Below are 15,988 nucleotides of genomic sequence, written 5' to 3' on the forward strand. Positions count from 1 at the left end.
GCTTATCATGGTTATTCAGGATAGTCAAGGTCAAAGGATGAAAAAACAGAGTAATGGCAATGGTCAGTGGAGTTGGGTATTGTAAGATCTGTGTCGGTACTGTGAACCATTGGAAGTAGAAGTGGCCAATAGCAGGGTATTACAACATAAAGCTTGTTCACTGGGCCCTGGAGGACGGTACATGAGCATGCTGCCTAAAGGAAAACATTTCTGGAATAGACTATCCACCCTACTGTACCCAAGCTACACTTCAAATCAAACTACTTGTTTGCTTCTAAGGAGACCAGGAATAAACTAATGTATTTGCAGTGTGGGAAATCAAGCAACCAAGATGAGGACAAGTCAGTAAGCCTGATTATTCAAAAGTGCCTATATTGAAGAACACTCACATTTCTCAAAAGCATCTCTTGTATTATTTCCCTTTTTTTCCCCCTCATTTCAGGAAAGTTTTGCTGGTTTAATACCATAAGCCTAATTAACTGCATTTTATTAGTTAAGTATTCCTCAGCCAGTGTTTCCTAATTTCTCAAGTTTCTGGACAGCAGCTCAAGACAGTGCCATGTAAGTGTTTTAATAAAGGCGTCCTAGAACAGAATTCTTGCAATAATTTCCTAAGAGAACAATGATTTCCCAGTCAAGAAGTTAGGAAGAGGCAGACCAGAAGCAACCTTTGTTGGTAAAAGAGAAAGTAAAAGAGGATGAGAGCAGTAGAACCTCCCAAACAGCCTGCATCTATTTCCTATTTCTCTGCAACACCCAGCTTCTGAATTGACCAGTCTACAGCATTTAGACACCGTGTTGGTGGGATAAATTAGAATTATGCAAGGAAAAGGTAAGGAATAATAAATATTCTCTAGAAGGCACTGTCATTTCTCTCCTATAATGATGGGTGTTTGACACTGGGAAAAATTGATCATATGTCTATCAAAGCTATTTTCTCTTAAAATTTTGGACCCCAGACTTCTGTTAGAAGTTTATAAACTAATATTAGTTGTGATTTTCTTTTCCCCCCATACTTTAGAAGAGCATTTAGCTGTTGGGTTTCCTGCTTGAACAAAATACATGTATTGAACAACTATAGGAAAAAACCTACAGAAGAAAACAGCTACAGTAAGTACATGCATATTTACTTCTAAGCTGGAATATTTTATGAAGATCTGATGGCTTAGTCTGATACCATTTCTTTTTTTTTTTTTTAGACATTAATTTTGTATATAAAACTATACGTAATCTACTAAAATACTCTTCCAAATCTGTTAAATGTCTGCACATGAAAAATAGATTACAGTGAAATAATCCAAAGGAATATGTCCTTAAAGAAATTATTCTGCAGAAATGATATGACAGAGTTGTTCCATGTTGGAAAAGGACATCTTTCATGTATTTCAGTTGGCTAGAATCATTAACTAGCCAGCAACAGGAGACACAGAAACATTGCATCAAGTCCAGGAAACGAAAGTATCCTGTTTTGGAGCTTTATGTCATTAGTGAGGTTCCAAACACTAAGATGTGGAGTAACTGTTTTAAGGATATAAACCTGTTTGTTTTTATGATAGGAGTAAATTGTATGTCTAGTAGAAAATGTAAGTTTGTTGGGAATTAAAATTATTCTTTTACATCGCTGAGTTGAACACTGAGCAGAAGTGTTTTAGTTTCAGTTTCTTTTCTCAGCGTTTAGATATTCTGGGTGGAGTTACCTGTGAATACGATAGCTACTTCAGCCATGGAATAAAAACATTGAGCTTCTTTCCCCCTTCACCCTCAATTTTTGACAATATGTGCTTACCGTAGTGGCATTTTAAAGAACTAGAAACTAGTTTATCTGTGATCAAAAGGGAAGGTCTGTTAAGAGAAAATGCAACCGCAGGCTTCCATAGCCCACAGCCCCTCTTTTTTCTCTGCTCTCACAGTTCATTAGTTAAATAAGGAGGCAGCTTGGCCAAAGGTAGGACAACAGTTTTCTGGCACTAGCTATAAGAAACCTTTACTATTGCTTCTCATTAAAGTTTACAGTTTAGGAAATCAAATAATCAATTGAGGAAAGCATGTCACTAGCGTTGCTTAAATGACCAAGCGCTCTTTCAGAAAACAAAATTTCACTGAAAAAATCTAAGAAGTCATTTTGCCTCAAGAACACTCAGCTACAAATAAGAAAGGGTGCATGGAGGAGACTATTACCACTAATACAGTTACTGTAGCTGTGTGCAGTAACATAAAGTAAAAATTTCAGATTAATAAATATAATTCTTCCAAAGGAAGTAAGAGGATAAAGTAAAATCAGACACTATGAAGGAGAATTATTTTATCTTATTGTGTTTCTTTCTTTAAAGTTTTTGCAAAAGTCCACATTTACAAAGAACAAGTGGATTGTAAAATGCTCTTCTTCCTGTCACTTATCTCCACAAATGCTGCTGAGCTACTTGCTTTTTTTTAATTTGAGAAATCTTACTGAATGCAAATGGTAATGAAAAGACAATGTGGAAAACATTTTTCTTTCATTTGCAATAGCAACAGCTAAGTAATCACAGCAGTACCTTTCCACCCCAATGTATTTTTGCAGCATTATTCAAGCAAATTCTACCTAACCACATGTAAAGGTAAAAAAAAAAAGTTTGGATTTCCATGTGTGGCTGATTTTTCTTCTTCTCAAAACTGGGTACTCAATGAGAACCATTAGTGACATGTACACAACGTAATGGGTGAACAGCTGGCTGAAGGGTTGGATTCAAAGCATTGTAGTAAATGGAGTAACATCTGGCTGGTGGCCAGTCAGTAGTGGTGTTCTCCAGAGTTCAATTTTAGGGCCAATTCTCTTCAATGTTTTTATCAATGACCCGGACACAGGAGTTGAGTGCACACCAACTTTGCCAATGATACTGAACTAAGAGGAGTCATTGATTGAGAGGCCTTACAGTGAGATCTTGATAGATCAGAGTTGGCAGCCACCAACCATATGAAATTTAATGAGGACAAATGCTGAATTCTGCACCTGGGACAGTGTAATCCTGAATGCATGTATAGATCAGAGGACAAGAGGCTGGAGTGCAGCCCTGCAGAATGGAATTTGGGAGTTTTGGTTAATGGTAAGTGTAATAAGAGTCAACAATGTGCCCTGGTGGCCAAAAGGGCCAGCTGTATCCTGAGGTGCATTGGGCACAGTATAGCAAACCAGTCAGAAGAAGTGATTGTCCCACTATACTCATCATTGGTGTGGCCTCACCTTGAGTACTGTGTGCAGTTTTGGGCTCCACAATAAAAGGATCTAAAAATATTAGAATGTGTTCTAAGGAGGGATACAAAGATGATGAAAGGACTAGAGAGCATGACTTATGAGGAGCAGATGAGGATACTAGGTTTATTCAGCTTAGAAAAGAAGAGACTGAGAGGCGACCTCATTGCTGTCTACAGTTTCTTCATGGTTGGGGTGGGGAGCAGAGAGGGAAGTGCTGATTTCTTCTGTCTGGTGTTCAGTGATAGGACACAAGGAAATGGCTTAAAACTGCATCCGGGAAGTTAGATTGGATATTAGGAAGAAGTTCTTCACTGAGAGGGTGGTCAAGCACTGAAACAAGCTCCCCAGGTAAGTGGTCATGGCTCCAGTTCCAGAACTGTTTGGACAATGTCCTTAGATACATGGTTTAACTTTTAGATTGTCCTGTGTGGAGTCAGGAGTTGGACTCAATGATCCTTGTGGGTCCCCTCCAACTCAGGAAATTCTATGATTCTATGATATTTTTATATATATATAATTATTGGATGGCCCATACAATCATAAATAGGTGTCCAAATGACCACAAATAGGAATCAGACACAATTTTTGTGTAGTGTCAGCTACAGAAGTGGTTTAAAAACAGGATTCAAATAATACTGTAACAAATCTGTCTTTTATAAGTAGCTAATGCCTCATATATGATCTTACTTCACATTCCCATGATGTCCCCTAATTGAACTTCTGTATTCTATGTGGCAGATTACACTAATGAAAAAATTAATGGTTGATAATAGCAAGGAAATATGCATTATTCAGTTAATAGGCTATTATAAATCACTTGTTTAGTAACTTTGAAATTTTTTTCCTTAAAGAATGGAAAACACAAACACTGAAATAAAAGAGAAATCACATTCATATCAACATATTGAACAGTGGACAAAAGAGGAAGTAAGACAATGGGCAACTGAAGTTGTTATGATTGACCAGAAATATGCAGGCATCCTGTTTAACCAAGATGTGACTGGTTCTACTTTGAAACTGATGACTAAAGTAGATTTTGTGGAAATGGGCATACCCCATGGGCCTGCTCTTAAAATAATGTATTTCCTGCAAAAGCATGACATTCTAGCTACAGGTTCAAATCAGGCTGTGGAACAAGAAGGCACTGAACACAGTCTTGATGGAGAAGGAGAAAACGTAAAAATTGCAAAGAAAGAATGCAAGAAGAAATATGGGTCATTTAATTCCAGTATACTGCAGGGTTCTAAGACAGAATCCATAGAAGAGAAAAAAAGCATGAAGTCAGCTGACAAAGAGAATGCATTGGAGAAGCCACTGTCAAGCAGCCAGCAACCAACTGGAAAGATGTGTATGCCATACCCTTTTGATAATTTCAGTGATGGTACGCGATACACACAGCATAATATTCTTAATGTCCCTGAAACAGGGCCACTCAATCTCATTGATCCAGCACATGAATTTAAATTACTTACCAACACAGACAAGGCACAAGAAGAGGATATCATGATGAAATTTAGCAATGAAGTCTTCAGATTTGCTGCAGCCTGCATGAACTCCCGCACAAATGGCACTATTCATTTTGGAGTACGTGACAATCCACATGGGGAAATTGAAGGAATGAAAGTTACCAAGAAAGAAGCATATGTTGACCATTTGAATAAATTAATCAGTAAATACTTTAATGTGCCATACATCAGCATTGCAAAAGCTTGCATTAGAGAACCCAGATTTGTCGAAGTACTGTTACCAAATGGAACTCCATCACATACATTTGTCATTGAAATAGATGTGGTTCCCAAACACTGCATCTGTGATACAAAATATTTCTGCACCAACACATACGAATATGAGAGTAAGAGATGGAAAAAATCTATCTTCATCAGGGATGGAGCTAGTTCCAAAAATATTCAAAGTACAAAAGAATTTGAAACTTTTAAAGGCACCTTGGCAAATCTAGCAAATTATCGTAAAAGAGCAGAGGAAGAATATAACTTGAAGCAGAAGAAGTCAATGAGTGAAGGACTGAAGCTAGTTAGTCTGCTCACAGGTAACAGGGACTCACTAGATAGCTCTTATTACGACTACTATATTTTGGTAACAAACAAGTGCCATCCAAGTCAAACTTCACACTTAGACTTTTTACAGGAAATAAAATGGTTTGCTGTGCTTGACTTTGATTTTGATTCAGAAATGAATGGTGTGTTCAAGACTTACAAACAAAAACGAAATGCCAAACTTTACTTCCCAAATTATTATGAAAACAATGTGGGTTCAGTTTCTGAACAAGCTGAAAAGCTGAAACTGCATCAGGAGACCAACTGGATTTTCTGCAATGGAGGATCAGACTTCAAAGGCAATAATGAACTACCATTAGATCCCACTTCATGGCAACAAGACAGAGCTGCTGGTGTCAGAAAACTGATTTCATTTCTTACGCACAAAGATGTAAAGCGGAGTGGAAAGTTTTTAACAGTGTTTCTTTTGCTTTCCACAGTGGAAGATTCAGTAGATCCCCTTGTTGAGACTTTTGTGACATTTTTCCAAGAATTAAAGGGACTAGAATACATGGTCTGCATTTGTATCGGTGCAGGTATGTACCAGCGATGGAGAGATCTTCTGCATGCTAGAGGCATTAGTGAGGAAGCACTTTCAAACAAATGTGTTTCTAATTTAACCCTGCAAATGGTAAATGGTACCATCATAAAATTAAAATCAGCAACACAGTCTTCTGAAAGACTTCTGCCCTCTGTTGGACATTCTACTGTTCTTCTAAAGAAGAAAGAAGAATCCATGGCAGCATTGGAAATACTTTGTGAAAATGAATGCAAAGACACAGGAATAGAGAAGGATGCAGATAAATTTAAAAACTTCCTGAAAGAGCGGGAAGAAGATTTTTATCGAGGTGGTAAAGTAACATGGTGGAATTTCTATTTTTCTTCTGAAAATTATACTTCAGATTTTATCAGGAGGGATGGTTATGAGAAGCTTGAACATCTAATTGTGTCTTCATCTAACAGTGCTAATCAATCACCTGTAAAAATTATCAACCTTTACCACCACCCAGGCTGTGGTGGGACAACATTAGCTATGCATATCCTTTGGGATCTCCGGAATCGTTTCAGATGTGCTGTTCTGAAAAACAAACCAAGTGATTTTGGAACACAGTTGACAACTTTACTCACCTGTGGAACAAACAATGACACAGGCTATTTACCAGTGTTACTTCTTGTGGATGATTTTGAAGACCAAGAAAATGTCTATTTCCTGCAGAAAGAAATTCAGATGGCTATAACAGAAAAATGCATTCAGTATGTAACTCCTTTAGTGATCATTCTAAACTGTATGAGATCTCAGAATCCTGATGAAAATTCAACAATCAATTTCTTGAACAGTATTTCTCTAAAACACATGCTTTCTGAAAAAGAGCAAAGGGCCTTTGATCAGAAACTGAAACATATTGAAAAGGTGCATCCAAATCCTGACAATTTCTATTCGTTTATGATTATGAAGAAAAACTTTGATCCTCAGTACATAGAAAAGGTCGTAAAAAATACCTTGCATAACTTGAATACTGCCTCTAAACCAGCACAACTTGTTTGCTACCTGACACTTTTAAACTCATATGTAAGAACATCTACACTTTCAGTATCACTGTGTGAAGAATTCTTAGGAATTAATTCTCGGGAGATTGGCTGCAGTAAAGATAAATTGATAGAAAAGATGGGGATTTGTTCCAATATTCTAATATATGTTCAGGTACATGAATACACGAGATACAAAGGTCTTCGTATCATTCATCCATTGATAGCATCTCACTGCCTAAAAGAACTGAAACTAACCTATCACTTGCCTAAAAGTGAAATTACATTGCAGTTATTGAAAGAAGATTTATTTTATAAGACTTTATTAAAGCAAGACAAACTTAATCGTGATATACAAACCCTGCTGATTACTAGACAGCGCAAGGAATATGGCGATGAGTCAGACACATTGTTTTCCCCCTTAATTGAAGCCATTCATAAGGAAGAGAAGCATGGTAACGTGGAGTATGTGTTAAAACAAGCATCTGCTAGATTTGAGCAAAATGGTTACGTTTGCCAAGCCTTAGCAAGATACTTCTACATTAAAGAAAGGAAATTTGATGATGCATTGTACTGGGCCAAAGAAGCCAAAGAAAGAGCACGACATAATTCATACATATCAGATACACTAGGTCAAGTCTTTAAAAGTAAGCTAAAATACTGTGTGGAGTGCAAAGCAAAGAGTGCAGTCCTGACAGCTGAGGAACTCAAATACTTGCTAGAGCTTGCTGTGAATGCTTCACAGGCTTTCAGAGAATCTCAGTGTCAAGCTGAAAATGCAAACAATGCACAATATTTGCAGCATCAGAAGCTTCAAAGAAAGTTTCAAGCGTACAATACTGCTGGTTATCAGGGAGAGATAGAAACTAGTCTTTATGTTATTGATGTCCTTTGGCATGTTCCTTTTTTCTGCAAAAAAGACTTACAGTGTAGAAAAAATATGACAAAGTATCTATCAGGAAATAGTGTCTTGAATGTAGATAACTCTAACACAGAGAGTGAAATGTTCAAGGTTCTTGAACATTATCGCAGCTTTTTATGTAGTTTGCGATCACGGCTGAAAAGGGCATTTGACTTTTTTGAAGACTACTTTGTGTTTTTCAAAACACAGACCAGTGAAAAAGAAATTGTAGATGCAAAATTGTATGACAGGGTTCAAGAATGTTTTACCAAATACAGAGAAATATTTTGTAATTTCAGTTTTGAGCAATGGAAAAGTCAACAAGTCCCAGAGATGCCCATGTCTCACTATATAGAAGCATATAGGGACACTGTGGAGGCATCCAAAGCAGGCTCATTTTCCAGCATTTTGGAATACCTCCACAGAAATCACAGAAATGCTGACAGAGAAATAGAAGATGTGGTAGAAGCATATGCATTTTTGTGTGAGGAGAATGCGCAAGTAACTCAGAAAGACAAGCAGAATTTGATTTTGGCAAATGTTGTTCTGAACTGCATTAAACCTAAATCCACTAAGTTATATCCTTACAAGGTGCTGAGAAGTCTGCTTATAAGCATTCTACAGAAAATGGAACCCACTTCACAGTGTGTAGAGCCTTTCTTCCTAGCCTCCTTGATGTTCTGGCCCGAAAATAGAAAACAACTAAATGAAGATTCCAGGAAAATGGAAACTTTTGTTAGACGCTTAAGTGAGTCTTTCAAAGAGCTCTATGGAACCCTTCAATGTTCCAGGCAGCCTCGGGCCCTGTTCTATCTAGCAAAAGGCAGTGACCTGAACAGATTTGTTCACAAAAGAAAAATAGATCAACTTTTTAGTTCACTTTCAGAACAGGAACTGAACTACCTCTGGCAGAGTGGAAATATCTGGAAGGAACAGGCTGTTCAAGATCTTTTGCTTCCTTTGGATGGACGAGCTGAGGGTAAGGTTATCTATGTAGACTATGGTAGCAATGAAACCTTTAGGATACCAGTGCAGCCTGTTCCCTCATGCCTGTTGAAAAATGGCCCTAACATAGAAAGAGTGTCTTTTTACCTTGGGTTTTCTATTGCTGGTCTCCTGGCATACAACACACAAAGTCTGTCATTAAAACATTAGGTATTATAGTTTCTCAGCTACAAGGTTTTTTCAGGCAAAATTATCCTTTAATTGGTTTTTGGTTTAGTTTTTCTTTTTTTTTTTTGTTAACAATTGCAAGCGTAAACCTTGGGTTGTCCATTATATGTCCTTCCTTCACTATGTTATTCTTTTAGTCCCATGCAGAATTGTGTCTCTGCTGTCATAACTGCTGTTTGGGCAGTCAGTCAAACTGAAACGTTGGTACAGTTAGTCCTGTAGACTGGTCACTACTATCCAAAGTTCTTCAGTTGATAACAACATGAGAAATCATTACCAAAAAAAAAAAATCTGAAAAAGAATATTTTGAAAATGTTACCTTTAAATACCATCAATTTTAAGAACCCTACTATCTTGCTAGCTTTTTTGCCATTGCTTGTAACGAATGATGTCTCACCATGATTTTCATACTCTTGTATAACTAATGTAAGAACAAGGAACATATGTTAGAAAACTTATCATGTGACGTTTCCTGATGTTTCATTGTTTCTGGTGTCATCTTGGCACAAGGATAATGTAAAACACCGTTCTGTTGCAAAGCAGCATTTTTTAATCTGTTCTTATTGTATATGCTTGAATAATGTAATGCATTTGTATATAGGCCTGTATTAATAGCCAAGCTGTACATCTTGTGGGAGGACATAAGCACTGGTCTTTTACCTTCTCAGGCCATTTCTAAATATACAGTTATTAAAGATAATGTTACTTCCTGCTGTACTGTAAAAGGACACACCAGTTGGCATTTGATGTCCATATTAAATAGATTTTATACTTTTGTGGTGGGTCTGCTTCTGCTTTATATAAAATCGATCCAGTTTGGTCATTCCTTTCCTTATAAATTCCTTTGGTTCCTTCCAGTGATAGATATCTTATCAACTTCAATCCTTGCAAGAATAGACAATTTAAATGCTTTAAGTAGTCATTGATTGCATTGTCTTCCTCATGTGTGTAAAACTGCCTGCGATGTTGAGACACAGTGTTCCAAAAAAGGAAAAGATACTGGTGCAAAGCACCAGAAACAAGAAGTTACTACTCTCTGGGGGTGCAAAATGTTGCACTTTGCAGTATGTGCATATGATTCATGAAAAACAGTTCAATGTCATTAGCTGCCTGAAAGAGGTCTGCACTACGACTTTCATCACCTGACAAGTCCTCTCTTCTCTTTGTGTCAGGCAAAAATAAGTGACATCTCAAAAGATTAGTAAATTGACCAAAAAAAAAAAAAAAAAGAAAGAATAAAGCAGCAGACCATTCTGCTCTTGCACAGCTCTTCTTTTAGCTGTAAATATGGATAAGGGTTTTATCATATAATCCAGACTGCTTTGTAACTCCTGCCAAAATATATTTCTCTTGGCAAGAACACACGCTTCATTTTAACCTGTATCCATTTTGTTTCTAACAGTATACTTTTATTTCAGAGAGGGTGCTATAGGATCAATTTTCATGATAATTCATTATTTGTTCTAGTTAGTCCTCAGGATATAGCCATACAATTTATCAATGACTGAAGTATTTACCTTCCCATATATTTATAGTAAATAATTTGCAATATCTTCATGGCAATTAAAGACTTCAGTCTTCATCTAAGTCAGTCACACCTCCTAAGAACATCAAGTATTTTTATGTGCTCAAACTCAGCTGAGCTGTATAGAGTGGCATGTTGGGCACACCCAGCAGGGTGCAGTGGTGGGCGGCTGTGGGGTGCCCCATGGTGGGAGGCCGTGAACCACTCTGGGCCAATTGCAGCCAGTTCCAGGTGGCTCCAGCAGCAATGTGGGCACCCCACTGCCCGCCAAACCTCTGCCATTCAGGGGAGCCGTTGGTGATACGACAAGTTTAAGAAAGAGTGGCAGCTGTGATGGACAGGGGAAATGGTAGAGGAGATGCTGTTGGAGACATGTGGAAGGGGACATTGTTGGGGCATGGCTAGAGACACACTTCTGGAAAGGGGCAACCCACATCAGGGCTGGGATAACCCTGAGGGACTGCAGCCCATGGGTGACCCATGCCAGGGCAGAGGAAACAAGAAGGAAGGAGCAGCAGAGAAGCAGATGAAAAGAATCAGAAGCAAGGAGTGGCAAAAATAAACCACTACACACTGAGACCAACCTCTTCCGCTGAAGGGTCCTCACCTTGTCAGGGGGATTGGGAAGAACTGGGCAGAGGTGAAAACGAGAGGATTTGCAGCTAGGAAAGGGGAAGGAAAAGTGTTGGACTGAAGTTGAAAGGGGAAGGAAAAGTGTTGGACTGAAGTTGAAAGGGGAAGGAAGGTATTTCTGTAAGTGTTTGCTTAGTTGCTTGTCTTCTTGGTTTCTCAATACCCCAATCAGAAATTAAATGTTTATGTTAATTGGCAATAAATTAAGTGAAGCTCCCCAACTTGAGACTGTTTTGCCCACAATGCATGTATATTTACTCATAACCCTTGGAATCTGGCACAGTGTGTTACCTGCTAGACACTGCACTATATGCCTGTGTGAGTTTACAGAAATACAGATTTTACTATTTGTATATATCAGGCTGTTTGTTGTAAAATCTATTTTTATCAGCAGTAGCTCATTAATAAATACAGGTATTTGATAACATCCTTAATTGAACAGTGTGGAACTGTATTTGATGATACATATCACACACAAAGGCTGACAGAATTGTTTTTTACAAGTATTTCCTATTTTCCATTACTTTGTAAGACCATTTTTTCATGGCTCATAACTTTGTTAATCTTTGTAGTTTGAAAACAAAGCTCTCTCATGACAAATATCTGCCTCAGATGTATTTTGTGTTAATTAAAGCTAAAAGGCTCAGTAGCTTCCAAATGTGAGATCATGAAAAAAATATGTTGTATTGCCCATGTTAAACAACTCTACCAGTTTTTTTCCTGCCTTGTTTAAAAAAGGGTTTTCTCTGGTAGGAGAAAAAAGGTAGATGTGAGGGGAAATTTGTCTGCACAAGCCTAATTTTATCAAGTTGCAAGGCCTGAAGAAACTGCCATTCATTTATGGGCATATGCAAATTTAGGTTTTAACAGCAGAGTCCATACACAGATGCCAGCCCCAGAAGTTGCAGGTCTGGGCTGTGATGGGCCAAGTCAAAGCTAAGAGCTCAGCCCTGCACTGTCAGTGCTGAGTCTAGATACCTGGAGGAGACAACCTGATACAACCTGGTTGCACAGGAGCCAAAGCTGGCTCTGCAGGAAGGAGAAGAGAAAGGGAGGCCCAAGCAGCTGTTTGACTTTCACAGACCATTGGGATGCTATCTCAGCAGCCCCCTCCGGTGTGCTGACGGACCAGCTAGGGACCCCCTGTGCCCAAGCAGCATCTGTGAACTGTGAAATCCTGTGTAGGAACAGGAGCTGAGGAATCCACTCCTGGAGGGGTGCAATGCCTGCAAAAATCTGTTTAGGGGGTAGAAGTTAAGAGTACTGAGGATCCTTCTCTGTCTAAAATCAGAGCTAGAAGTACAGAGCATGGAGAGGGCTTCACAACTGGTAACAGAAAGGAAGATTTCCATTAAGGAGATATTAGAGGAAACAGACTGGAGCGCAGTTGCTAAGATTTAGGGTAGGAACAGTGTCTAGACTAGGCAAGAGGCAACAAGAACCAAGAAACAGATATCGGAAAGTAATGGGACAGGAGACCAATATGGAGATCCATAATGCTCAAGGGAAAGAAGCTCAATGGAATAAAAAAGTACACAAGGGGGAAGGGGAAGGGAAAGGGAAGAAAGTCAGCTGCTGGCATGCAGACTAACAATCATACCATCTAATCAAGCCACAGAAAAGGTGCGCACAGTGTGCAAATTCCCTCAGCTCTATGTCTGAAGGAGATTGTACTTCCCACAGAAATACTTCCTGGGCTGAAGACTCTCAAGAATCGACTACAGAACTTGTGAGGTAAGACAGAACAAATTGAGATTCTCTAGAAAAGAGAATATGGAGGAAGTCACACTGACTTCTAACAGATGAAAAGCTGAATCAAAGAAGCTGATAAAAAGCTAGTAAAATGTTCCCCACATCCAGACCCAAGGTGGGCATGGAGTGAGAATGCAAACATACCATAGGAAAGATTCAATCTATACCTCAGGGGAAAAAAAAAAAATATCAGTAAAAGTTATGGGCTGGATATTCCTAGGGAAATCATCCACAGGGGACGTTTTCTAGATGCTCAACATCAGAGGAGATTCCAGACACCTGTTCTATCTTCTCTGCGGTTCTGCTAACTCTTGCTATGGCATCATAGTCCCATCACTAGATACTCAAAGATTAGGTAGGTTTATTGCCACATTCCCCTCATTTGCCTATGCAAAGAATGTGTCTATCAAAATGAAATATTTTCCTCTTCTCACCACACACAACCTATAATTAATTCAGTGTCAAAGTATGTGGCAAGCGCATGCCTTTCCTCTTTAGAGACCATTGTGATTACAGACTGTGACGGTCTTGTCATCAGCACCTCTTTAACTTCAGCTATCCACTTAGAGATTTGAGCATATCTGTGTAAGAGTATATGACATAAGTAAAAAATATTATTCTTTTTATTGATATCTTTTTATAATGAATATCTACTCAGTAGGAAAACCATCTTTTCATAAATTTGAGGTGGTAAGCCATATGCACCACGTGCCTTATTTGGTAATGCCTGAACTGAAATCTCAAGTCTGTCCTTCAGTCTTCATGTGACATAAGGTAAGCAATTTTATGCCAATATTTCCAACTGTAAAATGGAACATACTCATATGTACTCATAGTAAAGATGTAAGAATAACTTAGTATTTGCATGTTAAAAATTTAACACACTTCTGCTGCCCAGTCCTCCTTCTGCCTCTGTTCGGTGGAATGAGCAGAATTTCTATTACTCATGCTTCACACTCCTATTTCAAAATTATGTGGCCCAAGGCTTTGTACAGTATGAATATGCTTGTTTATTTCTGGGCTGTTGGGGTTTTTTCTCACACAAATGTGAATGATACTTAAAAGACTTAGGGCTGAAATAAACTAAAATATTTGTGAAATGGGAAAATAAGGTGGGAGAAGTTTTATCATGAGAGCTGGGCTTATCTACAGGGCTGATAAGGCAGGAGATGATGCAGTCTTGTGTGGCAGGAGCAACCAAGATGATTTACATAAAAACGCAGCAACAGTGAAACCCTGAGGAGAGGCCAGTGCTGGCCCGGCCAGGAGCAGCCCTGTTCAGGGAAAGCTGTGGGAGGAAGGCTCTGAGGAAGAGGCCATTACCCACAAGCAGCCACCACACACTTCACCTGTACGGGTGCTGGATGAGGGATGAACCGGGGGGCTTTTGGTACGTGCAACAACCTGTGTTTCCACCAAAAAAAAAAAAAAAAAAAAAAAAAAAAGAAAAGAAATGCCGCGGATATTTAGTTGTTAGCCTAGCCACAGAAAGGAAAAAGGTAAAAGGAAGCAAAGGAAGCAGCCCTCCCAGCCTGCTCCGACTCCGGACACAAAATGGCAGGAGGGCGGGAGCCGCTGGGGAGCCGCGGCCCGCCCGCGCCTCGGGCTCTCCGCGGCGCGCGGGCGGAGGCCAGCAGGAGGCGCTGTTGCTCCGCGCCCGTGGCGCTGCGCCCTCACGCGTCCGGAGGGCTCCGTGTGGGCCGCGCTTCTCCGCCACGGTCACGCATGTCACGCCGCACCAGGCACCCAGGGGACGGCGCCGCTGCCTCCGCTGATGCCAGCGAAGCGAGAGGGGAGAGGCATTTCGGTCACCATAGCAAGAGACCACTTGTCCTGCATGAGAGGGATAAGGAAATGGCTGTTCACACGTGGCCGGGGGCCACCTCGGGGGAAGTCCCACACCTGTGGGGAAATTGCACGAGAAGCTGCACAACTACGAACAAAATTCATTCAAAGTGGGACAGGTCCTTCCCCTTCCTGACCACCTTGTTCCCACGTTGCGAACCCACCTGAGGGTAACCACCAGCAGTGTCGTGAGGGGACTGAGAGTGGACCTGTCTGAGGCAGTCACCCGTGCCAGGGCAGTGGCAGGCCCTCTCCATCGCTGCCACTGCTTTGGGAAATGCTGAGCAGAAAGACCAGAGACCCATGGGGCTGCAATGAGCAATGCTGGACTTTGTTTAACTGCAAAACACCCAAGCTGGGATGCTTCACACAGGGCCCGATCCAGGCGGCAGTGTGTCAAGAGTTAATGCATCCTGAGTGAAAAAGACAGGAGGAGAGTGGCTGGGCTCATCTGGAGGGACTTACCCTTGCCCAAGGGGACTTATGAGAGCCAGCACCACAGGGAGTTTCTCACTTTGGTTTGATCCCATCTTGATGCACAATCCACCCTCCAGTAAGGAGAGTGTTGGCTGTGACAAATCCATATTGCTTTGATTTGAGGAGTCTTTGCTGAAGAAATCTTTTTCTGGGTTCCCTTTGCCTACTGGAACCACAAGCCTTCACTTTATGTAACCTATCACAGGACATTCCCTGACTGCGTCTTTGTAGGCACTTGCTTGTTCCTGGCTGTTGCTTAAAAGCTCGGAATGAAAAAGTGCTAGTTCCTACTCAGCAGCTGTGTTCCCTGAGGAGCTTAGGGCTCCAACACTTCTTGCTGAGCCAAACTGTAGCACCAGCTTCAGTGCAGCTATGGCTGCATTGGGAGAGGTCTGGCTTTGCAGCAGATGGAAAATTGAAGGACAAAGTTGCAACGGCAAATACAGTAACAGTGATTAATTAATAATGATTAATAATAAAGAGTGAGAAAGAAGGGAAGAAAGAAGACCTGTCCTCATGCTAGCTTCCTGCCTTCTTCAATGATAATTCCTATATTTAAATCAGGGAAAACTGACTTTAAGAAGTCAATTAATTTCCTTATTAAACTCAGGGAAATGAGAAAAGTCCACAAACTGACTGTTTTAGTTCAAGCAGTCAAGATGGATCAAGTTTATGCATATGATGAGATGCGTGTGCTCTAATGGAACAAAACATATGAAGAGCTACAAAAAATACCTCAGGCCTGCTCAATACTATGAATGCAATGTTGCATGAGTTACCACCTCATGATAGACTGTCCAGGGGACTTCACATCAGAGAAATGTAAGAAACAACAACTGAGATCCTTGGTAAAACTCCTGTTGACATCA

At 40.0% G+C, this 15,988-nt stretch overlaps 1 protein-coding gene across 2 annotated transcripts; it reads left to right on the top strand.

Annotated features, from left to right (window-relative positions):
* Positions 1-722: 722 nt before the first annotated feature.
* LOC104364040 (sterile alpha motif domain-containing protein 9-like) lies at positions 723-10,116 on the top strand. 2 transcript variants are annotated; one of them, XM_032991363.2, is made up of 4 exons: positions 723-832; positions 1,022-1,110; positions 3,472-3,580; positions 4,084-10,116. In XM_032991363.2, exon 4 carries the CDS (start codon positions 4,085-4,087, stop codon positions 8,867-8,869), a length of 4,785 nt encoding a protein of 1,594 aa, XP_032847254.2. In that variant the 5' UTR covers positions 723-832; positions 1,022-1,110; positions 3,472-3,580; position 4,084; the 3' UTR covers positions 8,870-10,116. The 2 variants fall into 2 exon arrangements, with proteins under 2 accessions (XP_032847254.2, XP_042658144.1); XM_042802210.1 differs by lacking the exons at positions 723-832; positions 1,022-1,110 and having other exon boundaries at positions 3,439-3,580.
* The last annotated feature ends 5,872 nt before the right edge of the window (positions 10,117-15,988 follow it).

Source organism: Tyto alba, unplaced genomic scaffold, assembly GCF_018691265.1.
Source record: "Tyto alba isolate M040663 unplaced genomic scaffold, T.alba_DEE_v4.0 Super-Scaffold_38, whole genome shotgun sequence".
In the NCBI taxonomy this organism is placed as follows: Eukaryota; Metazoa; Chordata; class Aves; order Strigiformes; family Tytonidae; genus Tyto; species Tyto alba.

Bases quoted from the DNA above. Each gene is read 5' to 3' on its own strand.
- LOC104364040 (XM_032991363.2), top strand. From the start codon at position 4,085: ATGGAAAACACAAACACTGAAATAAAAGAGAAATCACATTCATATCAA.